At 38.8% G+C, this 25,893-nt stretch overlaps 2 protein-coding genes across 2 annotated transcripts; one reads left to right on the top strand and one right to left on the bottom strand.

Moving 5' to 3' along the window:
• Positions 1 to 256: 256 nt before the first annotated feature.
• camk1db (calcium/calmodulin-dependent protein kinase 1Db) lies at positions 257 to 22,973 on the top strand. Its single transcript, XM_033968674.2, has 11 exons — positions 257 to 895; positions 12,250 to 12,381; positions 14,215 to 14,289; positions 15,377 to 15,515; positions 16,351 to 16,477; positions 16,703 to 16,778; positions 17,657 to 17,769; positions 18,691 to 18,769; positions 19,420 to 19,507; positions 19,596 to 19,758; positions 20,208 to 22,973. Exons 1-11 carry the CDS (start codon positions 798 to 800, stop codon positions 20,357 to 20,359), a joined length of 1,242 nt encoding a protein of 413 aa, XP_033824565.1. The 5' UTR covers positions 257 to 797; the 3' UTR covers positions 20,360 to 22,973.
• A 19-nt stretch (positions 22,974 to 22,992) lies between these two features.
• ucmab (upper zone of growth plate and cartilage matrix associated b) lies at positions 22,993 to 25,675 on the bottom strand. The gene is made up of 5 exons (XM_033968686.2): positions 25,580 to 25,675; positions 25,442 to 25,501; positions 25,192 to 25,287; positions 23,493 to 23,591; positions 22,993 to 23,414 (listed from the first exon to the last, which is right to left on the bottom strand). The coding sequence occupies exons 1-5, from the start codon at positions 25,635 to 25,637 to the stop codon at positions 23,317 to 23,319; spliced, it is 411 nt and encodes a 136-aa protein (XP_033824577.1). The 5' UTR covers positions 25,638 to 25,675; the 3' UTR covers positions 22,993 to 23,316.
• Positions 25,676 to 25,893: the final 218 nt, after the last annotated feature.

The following is a 25,893-nucleotide window of genomic DNA, read 5'->3' as shown; positions in this document are numbered from 1 at the left end:
TGTGCTAAACCATAGTTCTCTTTACAATCAAAAAGTGCATTTTACACTTTTGCAGATTGTTTTTGAAAAGACAGAGTGGGGTGGCCTGGACCCTTCACGGGCCACTAAAACACACTGCTATGGCCCAGTGATGTCCCTTGTCTATTCGTACCCTCAGACAAAGTAAATGTCAGCCCGTGCTGCGTCAGTACAGTAAATGTTAGTGTGTCAGTGGTGTGTGGAGAGGAGTTTCAGTGCGTCCCGTGCGTTTTGGCGCAGTGCTTCACTTGTGGCTCTGGACAAACGCTGTCAGTCGGATAGGCGTGAGCAGCAGCCTCCCACTTTCATCGCTATAACAACCACGGGGCGGTCTGCTCCGTGCGCCTCGATGGCACAGCTCCGCCGCAGCAGCAGCCTGGATGCAGCGACTGCCAGGTGTCATCCTCCGACCTCAGCTCACCGCGCACCGCCTGCCTCTGCACGCGGAGGAGGAGGGGGCTCCGGGGGAGAGCCTGCCCGTATTTCCCCGTCACAGTGAACTGAGCAGTGGGGAAGCTCACGCCGCTGAACCGCTACGTCAAAGAGATTAGTCAAATAACCTCTCGGACTGTCGGACATAGCTCCTCCTCGAGCCTGGATGTCAGTGTGTGGTGCACTGACAAGCGGATAGACACCACAGCACTTTTGCTTCTCTTTTCTTTTTTTGGAGGGAAGGGGGCTGCCTGGCTGCTTGGGTGAGGTGAGGCAGCTGTAGTGTAGGGCTCCTCCGGCGTCTTCTTTATCTCCTGCCTTTCCGCCCCCACCATCGTCGCGACGAAATGGCGAAAGAAAACGGCGAGTCCGGTGACGGCTCTTCATGGAAAAAGCACGTCGATGATATTAAGAAAATCTTTGACTTTAAGGAAGTCCTTGGCACGTGAGTATCGAGCTAAAGCAGCAGCCTCACGGCGACACCAAACTTTGCAGCAATTAGCCTGCGTCCAGAGACCAGACACCACCTCAACAACAGGCACGATGCTCGGGCTGACAGCTGTTGAATGTAGACAGTGTAGATCCTCCTGAATGATGAAGGCCTTACAAGTCAACCACTGTCAGTTCTTTCCCACATTTATCTCTTGGCTTGCTCTGGGAGAGGAATGCTTCACCAGTCAAATAATTATGAGTGAAGTGAAGTCATTAGATGCTGCCTGTGTCACTGTTCATTCAGAAATCACTGCAGCATGCTTTGATGGCAATTACGCACAGGTAGCCACGCCATTAGTTTGAGCTCGTTAAGCCTTATTGTAACAAAGAAAGCCACGTAAATGTATTGATGATGTCGAAACGTGGCTTACCAAACTGTGCAGTAGTTTCAGTTCAGTTTTATTAGAGTTGGCCTGCAGTGATTCTTGTGTTTATTTTGGTTCCCTGTTAGTGCTGCTCGACTTGATAGCCCTTTTCCTGTGAATGACTTATGGCCCTGAAGGAGGTCCCCAAACTGTTGATACAGGCTGGTCTAAAACTATGTGACAGTAACAAGTGGTCCACAAATTCATGCTGAAATCATAATTTAAGGGTTTGATTTTGATATGCTGTGTTTGCATTGTTAGGATTTGGAAATTTAGGCTTGGCCTCCCCATGGGAATTGCAGTATGTATTCTTCAGATTCAGAAAACCATGTCAAGCCAAGCTGCCTGGAAACTGTTCTTCCGTATGAACAAAAACATTGTGTCTGTCTCAAATGTGCATCACATTGGCCTACAAGGTAATATAAACACAATAAACACAATGTAGGCTTATGTGAACTGTACATCTGTTAACTTACACATGAAAATTCCATTGTTTGTTTGTTTTTTGTTTTTATTAAAATTATTTTTCCAACACTAAGTAAATCGATGTTAATGTTAAGGTATTTTTTATTGTCCCATTGGAAAATCTTTGTATTTAACCGTCCCTTAAATGTCACCAGGGCTGTCTATAAGGAGTAGTCAGGAAGCACAGTTCTTTGTGCACATCAGGGGCTGGTTATTGGAGTACAGCTGGATGATGCTTACACTGTAGATGATTTATTTCTCATTATAGAAGTTATATGTAAATACATTTTAGACATTCTTATCCTTAAAATGGAGGCTATGAGAAACTATGGCAAGCATGTAGTACCTGTTGGCTGTCTAGGATTTAAATCACATTTATATCAACTTGCTCATTATAAGCCTATATTAGGTAACACTGATGTATTTTATGATTTCCATGACATAGTGGTTCATAAATTATGCTAAAGTAACAAGAACTTTCTTCCTCTGAGCCACTAATGAAACCAGTATGTTTGTCATTACCCAATGCTATTTATGGCATTAACAAGTCATGTAATACATGGGATAATTATTGGGGAGCTGTATTTAATACTATGCCAATATCAGTGCACACAGTAAATATGCACATTTAAGCACTTCTGTTGTAGTAATAATAATAATAATAATAATAATAATGCATTAATCTTTATATAGCACTTTTAAACTTTAAGTGGCTTTACAATTTTGTGTCTTATTTATTCATCCCACACGCTCTATGGCTGCTGATCTGCGCAATCAGCCCCTTCAGCCAATCATTTTGGCACCTGGGATTTCCAGCTCTCTCCCATCCAAGCAGGCAACAACTAGGGCCCTATTTAGCTTTGGATGTGATCGGGCATTGATAAGGAGGTTTGGCCTCAAGAGTTTATGACAAGCTTTTATGATAATTGTAACTACTGTACAAAATATACTAAAATATGCAAGTAAAAAAAAAACATCTCAATTTTCCTACTTTTCACATCAAGACACCCTCTATCCATAGCAGTGAGAAATATATATCACAGAGTTAATATGCATAATTTAGACCTATACATTGAGCCAGTAAGTATTTCTCTGTTTCTCTGTTTGAGCCAAAGCTTGTTAATTAAAACTCGCGCCATAGGAAGCCACATGCCTAATTCAGAAATTGCCTTTGCAGAATACTAAATAAAGTAATCAATTATAGATGTACAACTGTGCATAAGAAATTCGTGCCTTGCAAATCAATTTCATCAATCTGATGGAGAACTCCAAATCAAAGACTAGCACTATTCTTATTCATTACAATCTAAACTCAATTTTCTTAGGAGAAAGGAAATTGAAGTATCGAAAATCTGATCAAACTGCATCTTGCTCATTTTGTGGGACTAATAATGGTGTTGTTTGCTTTCAACACAACCTTGTCTTTTGTCTTTAGTGTTTATTTTACGTTTTCAGATGAATTATTCACAATGTGCAGCCAACACCTCAGCAGATGTAGCTCCTATACCTGAAGGCGCAGTGATTTCCCCAAGGCTCTCCTTAATGTGAGAAAATCCTTTTGAATAACACCATGAGTCATTATCTTGATTTCCAGTTTGACAATGACCAGAAGGTAAAAGATGAAAATGCGTCTCTGCCCACAGACAACACACATCTCCTTATGGTACACATGATTTACTTCACACAGGTCATGAATACTGTTTTATCATTACACTTTTTTTCACAATGAGGCACTAGGATATAATTTCTAATCAAGAAAGGAAATGTCAGATGTGTCATTTGGGCCGACCAGCTGTGTGCTAGTGGTGACATCATTTCTACATTTCTAATTCTGTGTTACCTCTAGCTGCCACTGCTACAACCTACTTAACTCTTATTTTATATGAGAGATAAATTAAATGATAGTAAACTGTATCTTAGACGTTTGTATAAAATTAATTTCCACAAAAATACTATAGACCTCATAGCAATTTGACTGCACTGAAACTAAAACAACTACAACGTATCAAAAGCGAACGAGACAGGCAAGCTTTTGAAATAATAAAAAATGAATAAATAATGTGGTTCTGTGGAGTTTTGACTCACAATATTTTGCTTAGTTTGCTTAAATTTCAGTACTATAGCACTGCTTTTTGAAACTATAGCTCAAGAAGATGTAACAGACCTGCATTTACTCCTATTGTTCGTGCCAAATGTATACACATGGAAAAAATCTTATGATAGTTTTCCTCATGTGTGCACAATCTTGTGGCAATTTTATCTCACGAGATCTTGTGGCATCCCTACTGCAAAACATTAGTGCTATTTACTTCACTAGGCAAAGAGTACTTCTTTGTCGATTGAAGTTTGTAGCTCGCTGCAAATGGTACAAAAACATGTCTCTTTGAACTTTCATAAGAATACCTCTATTGCCTCTACTACTACTAACGTATGACATCACTGTTGTTACTGCTGCTATTGTCACCACAAGCAAGCAGATGTAAAGTAAAATAGTAAAGCAATACTTTACTATTTACATCTGGCTATATTGTGAGTAGACTGTGTATTCCCTCATTCGTCAAAAATGGTCCAAGGTAGTCCTGACCAACTTAAAGATGCACTAGTATGTAACCTTTGATGGGTGAGATCCTTCACCTGCTTGTCTCCATACTAGAGAACAGCCCTCTCTTGTATGAAGTCGAGAGCAGAGTATAATGAGAAGGGTCTAGTCAAAAGGCAGAGGTCAGTAATATAATAGGATCGAGGTCATCAAGTGCTTTAAAAGTTATGAATCAAACTTTCAAATCAATTTGAAAACTGTCTTTTTATTAGTCAACGATCTTGCAGTTGAGTTCTGTACAATTTAGAAACGTTTGAGATTTTTGAGCAATACTTGCATACAATGCATTACAATAATCTAGCCTTGAAGTGACAAGAGCATGGAGTATTTTTGCAATGTCTCTTATTTGCAGGAAACAAGTTTGACACAGACTCCACTTATGACTCTCAAATAACAAAAAACATTTTTTGAAATTGTTCCTCATATTTTTTGGATAAAATGACAAGAATCCAGTTATGTATATCATTGAGACTTTTGAAAACATGTGATAAAGCATTGGGATTGTTATGGAACGGAGGTAAGTATAGTTGCATATCGTCTACGTAACAGTGGAAATTAATATTATGTTTTCTAAAAATACGACCAATTGGAAGCATGTAACTGGTGAACAAAATTGGACTGAGAAGAATGCCATAAGAAAGGGGTGCCAAAGATGATGAGAAAAGTCCCATTACAACAGAAGAAGACTGTTTTAATAAATTAGATGAGAGCCATGCAATTGCTGTGCATGAAAGACCCACCCAGCCTTCCAGTCTCTCTAGCAGAGCCTTTAGTCTACAGTTCGAAAGGCTGAGCTAAGATCAAGCAAGACTAAGATGAAACTGTTACGTAACTATGCAACTATTCATTTACTTAATTACAGATGTTTTTATTGAAAAGAACGATGACTGAAAATCAAGCATTCTTATTTTTGACTGTGAGCTTCATATAAAGTCCTGTGACATTATAATAAGTCTAACATAGGCCCTACATTGATTATTAATCGATGAGGCCACAGGGAGTGCACAACAAGGGTTGAAATAGGCCACCTGCAGACTGCAGCTTGACCCAAGGATTAAGATTGGGAAGGCCTGGCTGAAAGGAGGAGACGTATAGATAATCTCTTCCTCTAATTGTGCTTCCCTATCAATAGATTAACATGTTGCTTTAGTGGTTCATTATATTATTGCTCATGGTTTTTATCGATTTCTAAAAATAGTTGATGGTAATTGAGAGTTTGAGCTTATGTTGTTACTGATGTTGTTACTTTTAAAATCAAATTTTGTAATTTGGTCAGTTTTTTGCATTATTTATTTATTATGTATGCACAGTACTGAATGTAATATTGAATAGTTGTGAACAATTGGGTTAAGAGTTAATAAAAGAATTTTGTCAGATACTAGCGTGTAACTGTGTTGACAGATTGGATATTGATACTGGCTTCAGGGCAGACTGCTGTGGTCTCAATATAGTTCTTCGGTGTCTTTTCTTACATGTGTTTTGGATGTGGCTGTTTGAGCTAATGGGATCTTGGTCACTGAGTCTATAGTCTTCCTTCCACTGCTCACTGCTGGGCTAATTTAGGCCCCCTAAGCTGCTGATACTCTGTGCAAGTAAATTAAGTAACCTGACCACAAGCACCTTTGGAGGAGGCCTGGTGCTGTCAGTGTCCAGATGACAGACTGCTGTGCGCTGACCCCAATAGTCAGTGTTAGGCCTCGAATGATATGCTGAATATTTTATTTTGCACTAATCCATAACATTTACTGTCTGTTAATGTGTATGGCATTGTTGCAAATATATTCATTAATATTTAGTGTCTCTAGTGATCTCCATATGATGCAAAATTTGCGAATCTTTATTATAATCTGCATAGCAACAACAACAACTAATAATAACCATTCAGTTTATAAGTTTTAGGCTTTAGAGTAGCAAAACCTTTGGAATTATTGTTTTGAATGGAAAGCCTAAAAGTTTATGTTGTTAGTGTAGCAGTGCTTGAGTTGATGATTATTTATAATGCTGTGTGTGGCAGTGATGCATTAAAGCAGCACTGAGGTCCTTGAAACCAGCCTGAAACCGGCAGCTAGGCAACCAGGTTCTGAAAGTCCTTGGTTTGTCTGAAGATTCTCCCTCCAGCTCCTCACAGCACTCTGGAGGAGGTGCTCTGTCACTGAAGCTACCGAATGCAAGATACACTGGTAAACCAATGGAAGACTAGACCAAGTTGACTATGGTCAATTTGTGAAGTTACTGTCCTTCTTAAAAAAAAAAGGCAACAATTATAACATTAATTAATCCTATCAAAACAATAAATACCTGTGGTATTTATTTATGCATTTATTCATACACTCATTCAATCATTCATTCTATTCACTATGTTTTCAAAGTTCTTTGGTCAATATCATACATCAAATTGAGAAAGGACATACTTCAGCTGTGGTGTTACAGTGAGAATTTTTTCCTAGCTCAGAGCATTTTGATGTTGACCATAATTTTGTAACCTGGAAGGGCAAGACATACTCAAGTTGAGCTACATTAAAAATATCATGGAAACTGTTGACGACTTGTGCAACACTGATGCAACATACTGCATTTTGAATCCTTTGTATTAGAAGTTCTCTGGTGAAATTCTGCAGTGTATGGTGGGCGCAGTGCAGAGAAAACGAGTAAAACACAAAATGACTTCACTTTCTGTTTGCTGCTGCAGTAGTAGAATAGTGTCAAGGCAATCTGATCCAAATGTTAAACCTTCTTAAAGTTCCTATACTGTACTATCCAGAATTGACTCCTGTGAGCTTGAAGCCATGTTAGTTTAAAAACATAGTTGGAGGAGTTGTGTTTTGTTTCATTCACACATGTTTAACACACAAACACATTTAGTTCTTCTCTCAAACAGAAAATGCCTTCTGATGGCATGTGACTATACAGGAAGTGCTCCACTGCCTTTTAAAACTATAATTATTTGGATAATTTCAGCCTTGGAAATACCTTCTTTGAACTAAAGGTAGCTGTTACCATCACAAGGTGGAACAGCATTTTGAGCATTTTAGAAGACTGAGACAGACTAGGTTTACTCAAACATGTGGATGAAACAGAACACAACTCTAGGATGTTTTGTTAAACATCCTGGTATGTCTTTGATGAGGACACAGCAATATAACATAGATCTGAAAATAGTATAATATGGGCCCTTTAAAATTTGGTGCAAAAAGTTAACTTCACCTGTTATGCCTAACTGGTGTATACTCACTTGAATCTTATCTATTGCATTTCTCCGTCTCCCACCTCCTCCCTGTTCATCCAAATGGATTGTGGCCCCTCATGCATCCATCCCAATGGCAGGAGGTAATGCTATAATCCATTTTATTCGGTTCACCTGTCATAAAGTTATGGCTGATTAGTGCATTTTCCCTTGTTATCTCCTCCTCCCGGCTCAGACAGTGTGATGTATTGCAGACAATTATTCTGTGATGTATCAAGAATCATTGTCCCTCTGCGGTCATTACTGCTGGGATCGTAATATTAACAGTCATTTATCTTTATAGACCAGGGACTTTCTCATGTGTAAATAGTTCTAACGAAGCATAGATCAAACTGCATTTCCTCGTATCTTAATTTGAGGCTGTCACTGCTAAGTTGATTTGAGAGACAAAGGTATTTACGCTGTGCTCCTGCTGGACTTGGATGTTTACTGTCCTTTATTGTGCATAGGCACAACAGGGAAAGAAGTTTGTCAGCGAAGTGGTCATTTTCAGGGCCAAGTGGCTTTCATTTGGATTAAAGGAAATGAAAATGCCCATAATACGCAATAACTTTTTCTCATTATATTTGTCCAAACTTTAACTGAACAGTGCTTGTTGTTTTTCTTAGATGTTTCTCAATTGCAAACACTTAAAAACACCACATTTTATACTTGACTAACTTATACCACCCACACAATGTTGATGTTTAAAATTTCTCTGTCCAACCTTTGTGGTGGAGGGCGGGTATTCCACCTGCTAGCCTCCTTGAAGATGTTATTGCTTTGCTTAGAATCTTCCACAGAATAGCAGATATTTAACATAAGCATTTAACATGTATATCTTGCATTAAAGCAATTTCCAATTCAGTACCTTGGAAAAAATAACAAACTTCTTACTAGGGTTGTCAAAAGAATAGAAAATCAGATACTAATTTGAAGTATTGGTACTAAAAAGTCACATTCAGAGACAGAAATGAACCTTTCCTGAATAGCTTTAGAATGATTTTGAGCTGTATCAGAACATATATAAGACCACATAGGCTAGTATATGCCCATACACCACTACCTAGATGACTGTGGGATTATACATATATAAGGCCTCACTGCAGATTTGACCTAATGATGTCACGTGGTTAGTGTTAGTTACCAAGTACAGGGGAATACCATATATTATTAGTAACCAAATACTGGGGAATACCATACTGAGAAACATTTCAGGCAAAATAGCAAAAAACAGAGGATTTGGGTTTTTATACTGATGTTTTTGATATATGCAATTGTTTTTCATACATTCACATCAGTAATACAGTTCAAAGTTACTTACGTGGATGACTTTGAACCCCACCGTCCCCATCGTCCGTATCACCATCTGTTTTTTTCATCCCATAAGTATCCCATATGTTAAGTAAGCTGCATATCTTATACAAGATAATTCAATATGATTACTCGGCCTCATCACAATAACAATAGTGTCAGTAAACCTTTGAAAACATGTAACTTTCACTTTACCTATTTACAAAGAACAAGAATGAAGTCCTTCACTCTTTAAAGTTCTACCAATGCATTTCCGTGTGTTTAGCTTGTCTGACTCACCACATTCACAATTCATTGGTGAACATGGTGTGGTGATGCTATGTAACTGGCTGTCATCTCAGAACTGTGAAGGACTGCTGCTGCTGTTGGCCTGGCAAATGCAAATGTTATTATTCATCAGGGATAAGTGAGACATCAGGTCAGAAGTGTTATGGTCTGCTGGTGAGTTTTAGGCAGAGCTAAGCTACAGAACACTGGCATTGTGTCGGCACTAGTTTTAACCCTTTGCAATTAGTCATTTTACTTCCTACTTTATAAATACTGGATTAGTAACACTATCAATGATCTTACTGTCTTTGATTTGCATGTCCACTCTGTGTAGCCACCTATCCATGAAATTCCTGGGAATATATTGGCAGAGCTGTTTGGAGGTTGTGTGTTCAATCCCAGTTTTCTTATACTGAGGGAATGAAATGAGTAGATCTAAAAATTGTGTTTTTCAGATCTCAAAGTATATTCTAATGCAGCTTCTTAAAGGCCAGGTCAAAAGCAGATTACAGAGGGTTTTAAGCGATAAGTAATAACCTTACTTAACTTAAGACATGTCCTTTCATTTTTGCACATTACTTGTACATGACTGCTGCATGTGGGTGGTATACCATATGCACATGTGTAGCAGACATCACACCTTGTTTTTCCTGTGTGAATTAATAGACCCAACACTATCTCAGCTAGCAGTGTTATTTCTCATGGGCCTAACTGAGCAAGATAAAGTGGCAGAGTCGTCAGCTACAAGACATGATGTTGCTGCATGTTGGGTTAAGCAGGGGACACAGAGGAGCGCTGCTGCAGAGAGCTGTAACTATCCTCTCTGTGAAACTGCCGGCTTCCTGTGGTTTGGCTCATTGTGTGCATGGTTTATGATGCGCCTGGCGGAGGAAGCCTTTTGTTGTTTGGTGCTCTATACACAGCTGTGAGATCAGACTGTGTACAATATTATAAAAATGAAACAATTTTGAATAATGCTGCAATAATGGGTTGACCAGCAGAAACGACCTTTTGAAATTGGGAACTTTTAGTTGGGTAAGGCTTTGCAATCTTAGCTTTCAACAGATAGCCTAAATCAATAATAAAAATTGATATTCTCGACACTGCACAAAAGCCCTGAGTGAAGACTCTGTACTATTCCAAGAAAGACAATCAAGGGTTTTGTTATGAGCGTTAGCGTAAATGTATTTGTTTTAGTTAGATGAAAATGTATCAATTATGTAAGCAATTTGCAAATTTGTGGTGTGGCCAAGTACTTAATAATGAGCCTACCTTGCTGCATAGTTAACCTCAGAGTCTTTACTTTGATGGTATAGCTACATGGTTCATCATTGTTGCCATATGGTTTGGTAAGTTTATTACAATATAAAGTGTGGCCATCTGCACATGTCTGCACTCTAACATCTATGAAGGTTATGTCAGAAGAGAACACTGTAAGGCACCATCACCTGCACGCTCTCCCTATTGTCTCATTTGGTCCCAGTTTGTGATGTCGCAATGGGGTCAAAGTCGGAGGACATTTATATCACCTTGTCATACTTCAGCTCCTCTTTGGGACGGCCAGGTGATATGTCCGCTGTTTGTTTGTGCGCGACGGCCTGACCCCTCCCCCCTCCCTTTGGCTGTCTCCTGAGGGACGGTGACTGGGGGATTAGCGTGGATTTAAAGGCCGCAATAGGACTTAGTGCAGTGAGTGGGGCTGAGTTGGGAGGAACTGATGACACTTTGAGGACATAATGCCTCGTTTGATATCGTCCGCCTGTCGTGCCATGTCACATCCCTTTAACCTGTTGTCTACTGGAATGTCATATTCTCAGTTTCAGAGCCCTCCACTAATATGAACATAAAGACAAAGTTAAACAAATTGCATTCAAACATAAACAAATTGCATTCATGTAGTCATTGAAACTGTATGTTTGTCATACATGTCCATGTCCATATATACAGCCTTGGGATTGGTCCAAATGGTATCTGAATAGTTGAAATAGCAAAAATTGTCAACAACTTTGTAATTATTATCAAGCATTTCAATTGCTCACTTCAGCCATCTTCACAGAACATTACTACATTTTTTGCTGTTAATTGAACTCCGTACCCCTCCATTACAGATGTGGGCAAAGCAGAAATAAGCATTGACCAACAATAATCTTGTGTGTGGAATGATAAACTATATTGAGCCAACAATATAGTTTATCTTTGTCAGGATCAAGATTCACAGTTGGTCTATAGCAAAAATGGATTCATGAGATCTTCTGCTGATAGTTATAATGCAGACCAGATAATAAATGCCAGGTATTTGAAAATTGTGCCATTGTTGCAGACATAAGGCACTATTTGTTTTTAGAAAGGAACAGGATAGAGTGACCTTTATTAATCTGATCTGACATCTTGATCACACCAGCTGCGATTAGAGCCGCAGAGGGAGCTGCTCCTGTGAAGGTGTGCAATAAGAAGGAAAACATGATCATAGTGAATTATCTAAGATGAGGTACTGTACACAATCACATTATGAGAGGAAATAATATATTATTATACAATGTCATACAGCAAATGTGATACCTGTTTGCAAGCATTGTGATTTACACAATTTAAGTCAGTAATTAGTCTGCTTTAATTATTATTGCAGAAATTGTTACATGACACTTTAACCACCTTGACCAATAAGAATGCATGATCCTAAACCCATCACCCCAAAATGTCACTGAAATCTGATGTGTGATAATGTACACTGCAGTAAGAGTGACTTATTTGGTTAGTTATCTCGCATGTTGTTTTTTCTGAATCCTATAAAGCACTATTCTTTATGTCCAGATGGATTTGGAAAACTCAATTTATGGTTGACAAAATGTATGTAATTTAAAAAAGTGTTTGTCCAGCTTTTGGCCGGCAATATTGGAGCCCATAGTGCGACACTGCGTTCAGTAAATATCCACAATATGTTGTTTGTGTATTCTGGCCCACTGTGGCTGAGTGCCTGCTATCTGCGCTGCACTGCTGATAGGTTTTCTGTGTCAATATTGTCTGAGTGCATGTAAAGCAGCCAGCTAAGGTGTTTTCTATCTCTCTTTCTGCAGAGGTGCATTTTCTGAGGTGGTGATGGCTCGGGAGAAGGCCACGGGGAAGATGGTGGCGATCAAATGTATCCCCAAAAAAGCACTTAAAGGCAAGGAGACCAGCATCGAAAATGAGATTGCGGTGCTCAGAAAGTAAGTATGGGACAGTCTGCAAAGAGAACCTGCTTTATCGGTCAATTGACATTTACACTGGGAAGCTAACTTAATGTAGCTTGAAATACATTTTTATTTTGTATTTCCCAGTGAGTACAATAAAGTGTTCCTTACCTTAATATTTGTTACATATTGTATTGAATAGCAGATTAATTTTACTTTACATTAATTCATAATAATCAGTTGTACCTCTTTCTTGTTTCTTAAAGTTGTGATAATTTAGCCTGAATTGTAAATAAGGACAATCACATTTTTATTATTTAAATCAATATTTTTGTATTCTGGCATTGTTATTATATATTTTTTTAATACAAGCCATTTTAAGATTAGGAACTGGTTCATAGGCATCTAGAAAAAAAAATATCCACAGCAAAAATCCCTATTTCACTGAAAGACATTGTATTACTAATAATTATTTTCTTACATTATGACAAATATGATGCAATAGGGATGTACCCAGCCTTTTGACAAACTTTGAAACACTTCATTGCATCATCCAGTGGAAACCATGCTGACAGTAAAGTGCTTCAGTGGAGAGGGCAGGTACTCGTCGGTTTATTTAACAGTCGATTTCATCTAGTCTCAATTTTGGGTCGTCAGTGTGGACACACTCAGCCCTGACAGGTGACAGGCCATCCTCTGATGGGGCCTACTGTGGGATGGTCCCTGGAGCAGCTCACTTATCAGTCACTTCTGAACGACCAGTTGTTGGGTGTAGTTGCCTGGATACAGTTGCTATGGCGCAGATTCTGATTTTTGATGTTATTGTTCTCCATACTGCAGCAGGTGGTCTCCACACTCTAGGATCTGATCATGTCAAAAACTCAGCAGTCTGGATTATTCGATTTTATTTTCATTATAGATTTCTGATATTAAAATTGACTACTGTTGTATATTTTAATATCCCATCAAATAAATTAATTCATATAAAATATCCTAATAAAAAATAGGTGTATAATTATTAGCAGCAGGTCCACTACCACAAAACTTTTCTTGTGTTTTATGAGTGACAGACTAATGTAATAGTAAAAAATATAAGACACTGATTATGTACCAGTTTTTGTTTGATGATGATGGGAGGTATATCATGGCATGTTATTTGGTTATTCTCAGTAGTGCTCTGAAAGGAACATAGCATAATTTCCCTTTTTTTTGTGGTGAATATTTTCCCTTTAGTCTTACACAGTCACATTCAGTCACAGGTATGCATGCCCATAAATGGGGTTGTATGACATAACATTATTGGAGAGAGTTTGTGGACCCAACCACTAATACAATAAAGTAGATATAATGTTTCTTAATATAATAACCTTATATAATAAGGATACGAATAAAAATAATGTAATAATGTAATAATATAATCTGTGTTATGCTCCAGTGAAAGCAGAGGTTCTGAAGGCTGTTTTGTCCTTTGAGATTTGTTTTCCTTCCTCCTCTCCTCAGCCACCTGCCCCTCTCCCTGCTCTCTACCATGTACAAGCACCACAAAACCTTGTCACTTGGTTGCCAGGACACAGATTCCTGGCATTTACATCTTCCTTATATTAATTTCTTCAGGTGGTCTTGCCAAGAAGGGGGAGGGTGGGCCTGTTTCTTGGTGATGATGCTGATTCATTGATTCGCAGCCTCTAAACACCCCCACAAGCTCACACACACAAAAGATTTTCACCTTTTTGTACAGCGAATGAACATCGTAGGTTACAAATGATTACTTGTGTGAAACATTACAAATGTTCAGAATACAATACACATTCAACAGTCAGTACAGATGGATTTATTATATCAAATATATTTTTTGTTTTTCTCTTGCAGAATAAAACATGAAAACATTGTGGCCCTGGAGGATATTTATGAAAGTTCAAACCACCTTTACCTCATCATGCAGCTGTAAGTATTTACTCTGCTGCCACACAATTTGATATTTATACTTTCATGGATCAAAGCATTAAATAGCCATTATGGTTCAGATATAGAAATCAAAGTAGGTGTTGTCAGAGTAGGCAAATGGAACAAAGTGCACAAGGCATTTGTTTCTGCAATATATTACAGACATATTACAGATGCATGTAGCCTTTATAATAAATTCTGACCAGGAAATTGCACTATTTTGCCAAGGACACCTCCAGCTCAGTCGATGTTATCTGGCCAGTCTCATCAGAGGTTATATAATGCTTCCTACAATGGAGGCATAGGCTCAATGGACTACAATGTGTTGAGCATCCAACTCACTGGGTCACAGATAGATATCCAGTGTCCTGCCTCTTTTTACTCTTTTATGCTAGTTCACTTTATTCTAATAATTTCTAAAAAAACTGACAAAATTTATACTGTACTGACACAGTTTACACTGTAACCATTTTTTCCACAGTACACAGTTGCGCATAATTTTATGGGTAGCTACTATGTTTTTTATATATAGAAAAAAAACAAAAAACTATTGCATCACTAGCTGTATTTTAAAAGTCAAATGTCTCTAAATGCATTTTGAGGTGCAGTTCTGACCCTCTGCCTATGCTACCTGTTCCTTTGCTAACATTTTCTGAGTTGCATCGTTATGACTTTCTTTCATTGGATGGTTATATTTTGTTTTTTGTGACTAATGCATCAGCAATTCAGGCAGCAATGTTCTAGCCTCTTTGCACCCCTGTTTCATAATGTCATATGGAAATGTCACTTTGGAAACTGTGTACTATTTATTCAGGTGACCTTTTCTCACTGTAACTGATTTTTCAACATTTAAAAAGTTTACATTTGTGAGGCAAGGCTTTGTTATTTGAATATGATACTTTGCACTCAAATACGTGATCAGAAAACATAGTAGTTTCTACATAACAATCTTGTGCTGTGTCAGTTGAAGTTTGCCTATTCTTGGTAATTGAAAGTATGCTGGTGTGGGCTGTGTAAAAAACGCTGTGGCCTCTGAAAGCACTAACCTTTACATGATAGCCTTTGGTCCTCTTTCGTTTGTTCACAGGGTGTCGGGAGGCGAGCTCTTTGATCGCATTGTCGAAAAGGGCTTTTACACAGAGATGGATGCTAGTCGCCTCATTCGACAAGTGCTGGATGCAGTAAACTATCTTCACTCCATGGGGATCGTGCACAGAGACCTAAAGGTACCTCTGAACTTTGACCTCATGGACTGGAATAATCTGCAAAGTTACTTAGATCTCAAACTCCATGGACCAAATGCAGGTTTTATGTAATGTCCACAGAGACAAAGTGGTGGGCGTTCTGTGGTTGATTTACAAAAGGAAAATGTGACTAGTTTCAAATCCACAGACACTGTTAGTACTTGTTCTTCTGTTGAAATAGTGTATGTTTAGTGGCAATGTATTTACCTTTTTTTAAATTTCGTTTCAGCAAATTAACCACACCAAATTAACCAGTGTACCAAAATATGGGAATCAAATTAAAAAATCTATAAAATGCAATATGGACAATAAGATACCATCCATCCAACCTGCTCGTCTCTATGTTGTTGCTTTTACTAGACTGTTCCACAGTATGGCATTAAATGTATCTGTTATCTTTATTCCATTATAGGTGTTTCATTTCTCAAAAAATACACTGCAAAACATGCATCTGATTGGTAACTTGGTCAGGTTGTACTACTTGAATGTCCCCATGGAGATAAATGTGTTCAGTGCACTCCAAAGAAATATCAAGGGAAAGCAGTAACACCTAAATGACACATCCTTTACTGAGAAAGTTACATGTTGCACCTTTAAGTCTACTCTACTATAAACCATACTCAATCAATGGTACTGTGATTAAGTAAATAGTGTCCAATTTAATTCTGAAGTCAATTATATTCCACTGAAGAAGTCATTCCTGAGCGTATTCTACCTTGTATGCTAACCTTATCAGTCTGTTTTGAGTGTTGTAAACGCAAAGTTTGATTACACAAATTAAAGCTTTTACCTTTTCCAACTCTTTTTTTCTTTGTAGCCAGAGAATCTGCTCTACTTTAGCCCCCATGATGACTCAAAGATCATGATCAGTGACTTTGGCCTGTCCAAGATGGAAGGCACTGGAGATGTGATGGCCACCGCCTGTGGGACCCCGGGATACGTGGGTAAGTCCGACCTTTGAACCCCCGTTTACCTTCAATAATGACACAGTTTGGACAAACATTGGCCATTCTAATCTTCAGTTGCCACAGTTACACACAGCCATCTGCTACCTGTCACTATGACATTGACATTATCATCCAGCCTGGAATGAAATTATATATTTTCACAAGACTGATTATTTCTTCACAAATTCAACTTTTTGTTATTGTTTTTTTTTTTTCTCTTAGCCCCTGAAGTATTAGCACAGAAGCCCTACAGCAAGGCAGTGGACTGTTGGTCTATTGGAGTTATTGCGTACATTCTGTAAGTACTTTTCTATCTTATTGTAAGTATGTATCTTGCAATTAAAATCTGAATTACCCAACTCCTATAATCTCCATAATGAGTATTGTATAAGCAGACAAGCAGTATAAGTGACAAAAAACAGACCATCGCTTGCTTCACTTTTCCTTCTGAAATGCCACAGAGTTTGTGAGAACTAGGAACTAGGTTTTCTTGGTAAATGGCACATTTTTGTACAGGGCTTTTCCACCTTCAAGGCACTCAAACACTTTACATCAAGGGACCCCTCAGCCATTCACACACATTCATACACCAGTGTACGCAGACACTGTTTTTGTTATTTCTGTTATTTACTTTCCATATCATGTTATTAAACAAGTCCATATATTAGCATCGTGATAATGTTTCCATGCACTTTATGTACTCAGAGCGTCTTCACAAACAAATATACTACTCTTTAATAGGGACAACATGTAGTTGGGCCTTCCAATTAAAGGAAGCACCTGACCATCATGTCGCTTCACTGATCACATTTTACATTTAACATGAGGGGCGCAGAGGAAAGTGTCACATTCATCCACAGACTAATTAACTAAATTGGTGTGTCTCATTAGGTGGAAGAAAATCCCCAGTCTCGTTATAATTTCCTGAGCCGTGATCATTTTTAGATAATGGCCTCACTACTACTGACTTCTCATCCTCTTACACAGTTGTTGCGTGATTGTATGTTTTTTTTTTGCCCTTCTTAGTGCTCATGTAGCGAGTGTAATCTCCCAAGAGCGATCTCCCATTGCATGCTATATTAGAAATCAAACTGCCACTGTGTCTGATTAGGCCTGCTGCTTAAATCCTTTTTAGATTTCGATTGAAGTTGTCTCTGTAATCCTGTGTCTTGTCAGGCTGTGTGGATACCCGCCCTTCTACGATGAGAATGATTCCAAGCTCTTTGAGCAGATCCTGAAAGCGGACTATGAGTTTGATGCTCCGTACTGGGATGACATATCAGACTCTGGTGAGTGGCTATTGTCCTCAAACAAGCAAATGTGTGTTTTAGACATGACTTTGTGATAGTATGTATGACAGGGCATTAGGACCTTGGTGCTTACATGTCTTTCATCAAGTGTATAGTTCAGAATGACAAGAAACTGTTGCATGTGTTCTCAAAATACTGCATACAACAGGAAGCTTGACATTTCCCTTTTCATTTGGAAATAGGCTTATTATTAAAGCAGACCTATTATGCACAACTTGTTTTGGAGCTTTTAAGCATGTTTATGTTGTTTCCCCTCACCATTTACTCACCCAAAGTTATATTTGGAGTGATTTGTGCATGTTTGAACAATATTTAATTGCTTATTTTCAAGATGCCATGTTGCTGATCAATCCCTGGTTTCACCTCCACCGGCATTTGCCCACTCCTCTGTACTTACTTTGTTCTCCAGTTTTATTTTCTTAATTGGTGAAACATGCAGGATTTGGCATCACTGCATAGTCATTTTGGTAGAAATGAAAAAAAATCCTCTGCTCAGTAGTGTGATCTGCAGCTATCCATCAGAGGTGCTGACTTTGTCGTGATAATGTTTATGGCGATGCCAGCACCTTAGTTTTCTAACACGGAAGTCAGTTGACTTATTAAGTCATTTTAAATGACTAATGCTTAAAATGAACACATAATGGTCCATGGGTGTCACAGATTATAGCTATATAGCAGACACAAGCATTGTAGGTCTTCTTTAATGAAGGACGTTTGGACTCATTACATTACTTGACATGTTATTTTGTATGTGTTCAACTCTGATACAAACTTGCCTAGGTGGGTTTTCATTTTTGTGCCAACAAGTCATGAGTAATATGTTTAGGTCCTTTGGCTGTATTGAAGTAGTGAGTATTTCTTGGCTGAACATGTTGTTGACCTTTTTGCGCTCCTCCACAGCCAAAGACTTTATCAGCTCACTCATGGAGAAAGACCCAGAGAAGCGCTTCACATGTGACCAGGCGCTGGAGCACCCCTGGTGAGACACATTGCTCCTCACTGCGCCGCTACCAGACACTCAGCAGGAAGCTCACATCTCCTGCCTTTACAAGTACTCTGACGTAAATCAGCAGCTTACACATTTGTCATGGAGAGCTTGTCCTCCCACTGTCATCTGTCACCATGGCACTAACCCACCTCTGCTCCCTTGCCCGCCCTCACACAGATTGGCTGAATAAATCGCTGCCAATTAGTGACCGGCATCCTGAAGGACTCTTGAATATTGTGGAAGCTTTAATGAACAATTAGCATGTCTTCCCAGCCCAAAGTTAACAAGAGAAGCGGATGTGTGCAGCAGGAATCGGATGGGAATATGTCTGTTGGCTCTAATGGGCCTCTGGGCCAGGGGCAGGTGGTCTTTTTCATACAAATATGTGTTTGTCACAATGGCAGCAGGTGTCATAACTGAGAGAAATGGCTTTCATTGACAACATTTCACACTGATATTATGATGAATGTGACAGAAAGTGATGCGGTGAGCGAGCTCCCATCAGACCTGGCTGCTGCAAAATGAAAATAAATGATACTTGCAAATGGGATAGAGAATCCCTGAGCCTCACAGGCACAAATGTTAAATAACTGTGTTTTGTTTGTCCATATTTAGTCACAAATAATGTGTTTAATTCACAGGATTGCTGGGGATACAGCTCTCTGCAAGAACATCCATGAGTCCGTTAGCCGACAGATGAGGAAAAATTTTGCCAAAAGCAAATGGAGGGTGAGATGACTTGATCAGTTTTAATACAAATGATGTCTGAATCTTTACAGTGATTAATCTGTGTGTGTAATTATCTGATTGTCCACAGCAAGCCTTCAATGCCACTGCAGTGATCCGGCACATGAGGCGTCTGCAGCTGGGCACTAGTTTTGGCAGCAGTATCTCCAGTTCTAACTCAGTGTCAGGACCTCAGAGCCGTGGCCCAGCCAAGAGTCAGTCTGTGGACTGTGCCCCCCTCTCCCTCAAGGACTGTAAGTGACACTTCAGCGCTCTGCACTCCTCTGTGTGCTCCTTATCACACTACACTTTGTTTGCTTAATAGAAAACCATTCAAAAGCTCTTGAGACTATATTTCAATTAAATCAATGAGGGCAATGATGTTGACAGTGTTTATACTGCAACTTCATTTAACTTCCATATCAACATTTACTTTCTGAAGTTCACATTAGATAGTTTTCGGATGTGAATGTGGGGGCAGAAGCAACAAAAAATAAAAATTGTGACTCAGTAATTATATATAGATATTATATATAATATCTTGCTGTATTTTTCCAACCATGCCACAGACAACATAACAGCAACTGACACCTTCCCTGCCCCCTTCTCATTTAAACACTACCGGCCTGTGAGAATGCTTTAATGTCATCTGAAACCCAGCAGTTACTCTCACCTTACCCAGCCCTTCTCTCTCCTCCCGCAGGTGCTCCTATTGCCCCTCTGCCCTCTGCTGTCAAAGCTTACACTCAGGACTCAGGACCCCCCTCCCCTGTCCGGGAGGAGCCCCCTGTGGTGCCAGAGGTGCCCCGGCCACGCCCCTCCACGGTCACAGTCATCCACACTGGGACTAAATGACGCCAGGTTCCGCGGGAGGTCAGCTGGGAGACTACGGAGCTCTGAGATGGGACAACCTGACCCGCTCTCAAAAATCCGAGTCATCTGTTCACCCAGTTTGCCCATCCCGCCATCTCCTGTCTGTTTTTAAGGAGGAATTCGTTCAAGAAGGGGCTTCATTCACCACGATACAGAGGGTGCTTGCCTTGTGGTTGACATTGAGACCTAGAAATGCAGTGTAGGAAGGCTCCATGTTTTTGGTGTGGACATTTATCCTACATCACTGCGACTGGTGTTTGAGCTGGGGCATCCCACACAAAAGGTTACTAAAAGCTGCTGTTGTTTTTGACTGAAGAGTGTCTCAATACGATGAGGTTCTCCCATTGTAATGCCTTGTGTAAATATATTTTGCCTGGACTTCTTGTGGAGTGGAGTAACGTTATGCGAGTGAATCATACGCTTGAAGCACTGGTAAATAATCGTGACTGCATCTGCACTCCTCTGACAGCTCTTGTAAAGATGTTGTGATATTTGATTTTGCTACACAGGGTCATAGCTCCCACCAGTAAAGACAGTTGTGTTGTTTATTTGCTTAACGGTGCATGGACTGACCTGTGTGCTTCAATAGGCGATCAGATCTTCTTGTTTCTGAGGTCTCACAAACATCTTTTAGTTTGTTGTTCCAGGGCCGTTCAGTCAAAGGATTGGCCACCTTTTACGATGTCTAAAATTGTAAATGTTTCAATAGCCTTATATGCGGTACTTGCCATGCCATTTGATTCAAAAGAGCTCCAACTTTTAATTTCAAACCACTTCAGAAAATACAATAATGTAACCAGGATTTAACATTAACAAATTGGCTTGGGACCTTAAATTATGTCTTACATTACAATGGCCCCTCATAAATTAGCCTTTTATTATTTGCTTTGGAGCCTTAGTCTGTGTAATCTATGAAACAGTAAAAAGACACAAAATTACATAATCTTTAAGTTACTGGTCCATTTTGGAACAACTAGAAGGATGTTTTCACATCCTCACCTACATGGGATAATGTGATTGCTCATGCTACAATCATGGTGCGATTTAATGAAGGGACAATGAATTATTTATTTTCTTACAATGTATCAATGACTTTTGTAAGAAATTGTAAATGTGTATCAAGACATTATAATGAATGATATAAATATGTGACTATTTCAGCTTTAGTTGTTTTGGACATTGATTTTGACTGTGAAATTCTCCTCCACCACAAGGGGGCAACAATGTGTTGTGGCTTTATGACCATTTCTCAGGGAATGTGCTTTAACATGAAGTGAACCAAACCTTTACAGTGATCACACCGTGCTGGTGTTTGAGATGGGTCAAAAAAAACTGAAAAGAAAGTATCTAAACGCAGCATATTGTTCTGTACTGTGCCATCGGGTGACCATTTTATTTGAGTGAATCATACGTGGATGGTTTCCCTTTAAAGAAAATCAGAATACAGGTGCATCTCAGAAAATAGGAGATTTTGAAAAACAAAACAAACATATTTGCACATTGAAGCCATTTGATTTAAGAAATAGACATAAACATTTCATTTATTTCCCTGCTAAAATATTCAATAATAAAAGAAGACAATTTATACCTCTGCTAAGGCATTGATGGTAACTGGCATTGTTCATACATCTAGATCAGGGATATCTATGGAGGCACAAAACTTTATCACTGTGGGACTTTTTTGACATGCACCTGTATACATTTTTATTGAAAATATTTAACTGATGTCTGTACTCAAAAGTGACAAATAATGAATGCAAATTTACTCAAATGTATCTTGATAAAGATTGTTCCTATTTAAGCCGAATATTTAAAACTCAGTGGTGTGCAGTTCAGTGGTTGAAATATCGTGGCTCGTGTCAAAACAGCTCACTCAGTCTCTCTATGTAATCACTGTGCTTTCATACAAACCTGTTGAATTTTACAGACTTTGCACTGCCAGGAGAATTCTGTCTTGTATTTTCTCTGGCTATAGCTGTATTTGATTTCCAATATCCAGCCACTGTGATGTCATAACATTCTAGATGGAAGGCAGGATAAATATATACTAGAATTAGTTCTGTGATATTTTGGTGTAGTTCATGGTTAATAATACAATGCAATTACAGGGCTCATCAAACTAAAACAAAAGATGGCATGATATTACAAGTCTTCTCTGTCAACACTAGGGTGAAAGGATTTTTTAAGTAAAAGTAAGGTGATGCATAATGAAATCACGCAGGGATGACAGGATAGAGCATGTGGCCATACGATAGAGACAGGAAGTTTATGAAAATGTATTGTACTAAAACGGTACGATTGAAAACTGACTCCTTCCTTCCACCTTGTATATGGCATCACCATATTCTCGACGGTGAAAACAACCCTTTCATCAGAACCTCTTGAGGGCTTTCTGAACATTTCCAAAAATACAATCTAATCTTGTGACAAGCCTTTACTGTAAATACAAGTCTCAACAACAGTTTATTTGGGTCTTGAGTGTTTATTTTGTCTTCCCACTAATTTTCCCTTAAAATAAGAAAACTAAAATCTGTTAGTACGCATGTTTCAAGCTGTTCTTTGTAGATGCATGTATTAAAAACAGGCTTGTTTGCAAGTGTCCTCGCTTTCTTCACTTAAAATAATAATACTTGCTAAGGATTGTTAAGGTTCTTAGGATTATGCTTTACATTGTTAGTAAATTGTGAATATAGCATAAACAGGTTAACAAATGGTATGTAATAACTGGCATAACTTTCATTCATAATCTGTAAACCACAAGTTAGTTCTGCATTAGTAAATATATCTGGCTTATTTTCAGTACTTCTAAAAGAGAGTAAAATATGTCTAATATGTTAAAATACAGCAACAGTCTCATGTCCTACAATATCCACTACATCCAGTTGTGTGTACATAATATTTAGTCTTTCCACTTTCTTATTGTCCCATATGTTTGTATCTCAGATGGACTGGCGGTTGTACTCTTGAGGAGGGTATCTTCCGTCATAATGAAATTCCCTCCACTGCTCCGTGCTCTCCCTGGTACGCTCATCTTGTTCTGGAATAGAAAAAAATCCAATAATATCAGAATGATTAAATTTTTTAAGCTAATGTTTATGTATATTCTTTGACATACCATCACTCTGCTCCTCAGCGTAGTTCTCATACTCATTTCTTTTCTCCTCATGAAACTCCCTCCTTCTCTCGTCTGCGGCTAGGACCTGCCTCTGTTCAGCTAAGCACAGGAAATTGTCTTAGTTTTACAATACAGGATGCATTACATAGCTGTAATACCCAAAACAAGTACAAGCAATTTCCTGTATTGATATATTTTTGTGATTCCTAAGGTTATCTAAGGTGACCCAAGAATTGCAAGTCATTTGAAGCAGTTGTGTGAATTTATCTGTCTAACAACCAGACGAGGAATGCATGTGAACTGGATGCAACATAAAACCCCAAATCCCCAAATATGACGCACAGACTATAAAAAAGTATGAGTAAGACGTTTTAATAGTTTTGTAAGAAGTAGTTCACGCAGCTTTTAAGTAGCTGTGGTATGGTGGCCTTTAGAGCCCGGTCATGACATTTGACATGTACCTCAATTATCTGCACAGGTTGTTACACGCTAAAGGCCTAATTTGCACTTACAAGAGAATTTTAGAAAGGTTTTAATATTTCTTCAATTCATGTGGTTTAGAGTTAGGTCAAAATTACAACCACTACCAAAGTTCAGTGTACAAATACCAAATATGTACACAGGTGTGTTCAGGAAAATACTGTCTTCTCATCAGGGGTTTGATGGATTACGTCCCTCTTGACCTCATGCATACTATTGTTGTGCCCCTGAGCAAGACAAGTTATCTCCAATGTGTAACCATCTATGGCTGGTTGCAACAGGAAGGCATTTGGTTTAAAAAAAAAAAAAAAAAAAAAAAAAAAGAGTCACAGTGAGTCTTTCCACCTCATGCTGTCTTCAGCCAAACTTCAGTGTCACTTAAAAGAAAGAGAATATTTTCACTTTCCTGTTGGCAAAGCTAGAAAGTCAAACAGTGAACTGGATGTGAACTTTGTAGGCCTCAAACAGGGGCATTTCTCCTCTGCCTCTATCCCTCACTACCCCTTATCTCTCATTCGCTGTGTGAATGTAAGCTCCATGCTGGCCTGTGGTTCCTGCAGCAGAGTCCAGGTGCATTTCAGGGCAAACTGAGCAGCTGCCTGCCACCAATGTAAAATATAAATGCCATAATTTTACCACATCCACTATCCATCTTAACTTTATTACTGAGCAATTCAACAATTCAACTAAAGCACCATAGAGTCACCATCTCAGCCACTTTTTTCATACAGTTCGTATATTTGTATTTATTTTTTCAGAATGTCTAAATCTATTTAAGTAAACAATTAAAGAGATTGCATAATAATATCAACATGTTTCTAGACTGTGTAACAAAATTTTAATTGGGCTACAATAAACAGGTTGTGCAAAGTTCAATTGTAACGATTGAAACTCTTGGAGAATAACTAATTTGTAGTTTATTAGACTCACCCATTACTAGATAAGCAATTATTCATCTTATTACATGCTGTACATTTACAGGCACAAATCATGCATATGGCTTCAATAGTACCAATAGGGCAGTATCACTAAGTGTTCTGTTTGGTCAATGCAAACATTCGCTTTGATGTACAACTGTCAAAATACTAAACCAATATGGTAACATCTATGCACCAACTTCTATATCATATGGAAAACCACAAAGCCCACATTGACCTCAAACACGCGCAGGTCTTGATTTGGCTAGACTTCAGGACAAACAGACCCGGAGTAAACTCACCATTAATCTCATCCTGGGACTTGGACGCTCTCCTGCTGCGGCGTTTGAAGAAGTTTGACGCATCAGCCTCCTTTAAGAAGATCTTTTTAAGAGGCCCTGGAAGAAAGAAAGGTTTATGCTAAGACAGCTTGATTTGGTGCATGTGCAGTGATGGTAGAAGTGCAAATCTGACCTTCAGTAAATGTTATGTAATGACTAATAAACTCCTATGATTACAATAGTATTACTAGCCACTGGTCAGTACTTTTACCTTTTGCATCCTTTGCGTTGTTGTCACTAGGCACAGCTGCAGAATCAGCCTCTGGGGACACTAGGTCAAAACACACAACATACCAAATTTTAAAAAAAAATTAAAGAACAATTCAATAAATCCCAATAGAAAACTCACAGGACAGTGCACAGATCAGTGTGAGCAGAGCCAGCAGTGAAGCATAGGTCCACGACATGTTTAGGTTTGGACCGTCAGAGGAGTGAATGTAGGAGAGGAAGGAGTGAAGGCAGGGCAAGATTCTGAGGGTCATCAACAAGAGGGAGGGGACCAGAGGACAGGTCTGGAGGAAGGTTGGACGAGAAAGTGAGAAAGGAATACACGACAGGAAATTTGAATATTTTAGCAGTGTTGCACAAGTGCCATACTGTCTGAATATCTCAAGATGTTTAACCTATTTCAAAATTGGAAGCAAAATCTGTACAAAAAATATA

This window comes from Periophthalmus magnuspinnatus, chromosome 6, assembly GCF_009829125.3.
Source record: "Periophthalmus magnuspinnatus isolate fPerMag1 chromosome 6, fPerMag1.2.pri, whole genome shotgun sequence".
Classification (NCBI taxonomy): domain Eukaryota; kingdom Metazoa; phylum Chordata; class Actinopteri; order Gobiiformes; family Gobiidae; genus Periophthalmus; species Periophthalmus magnuspinnatus.
Note: the sequence above shows the minus strand (reverse complement) of the source record. Positions and strands in the feature narration are given on the sequence as shown.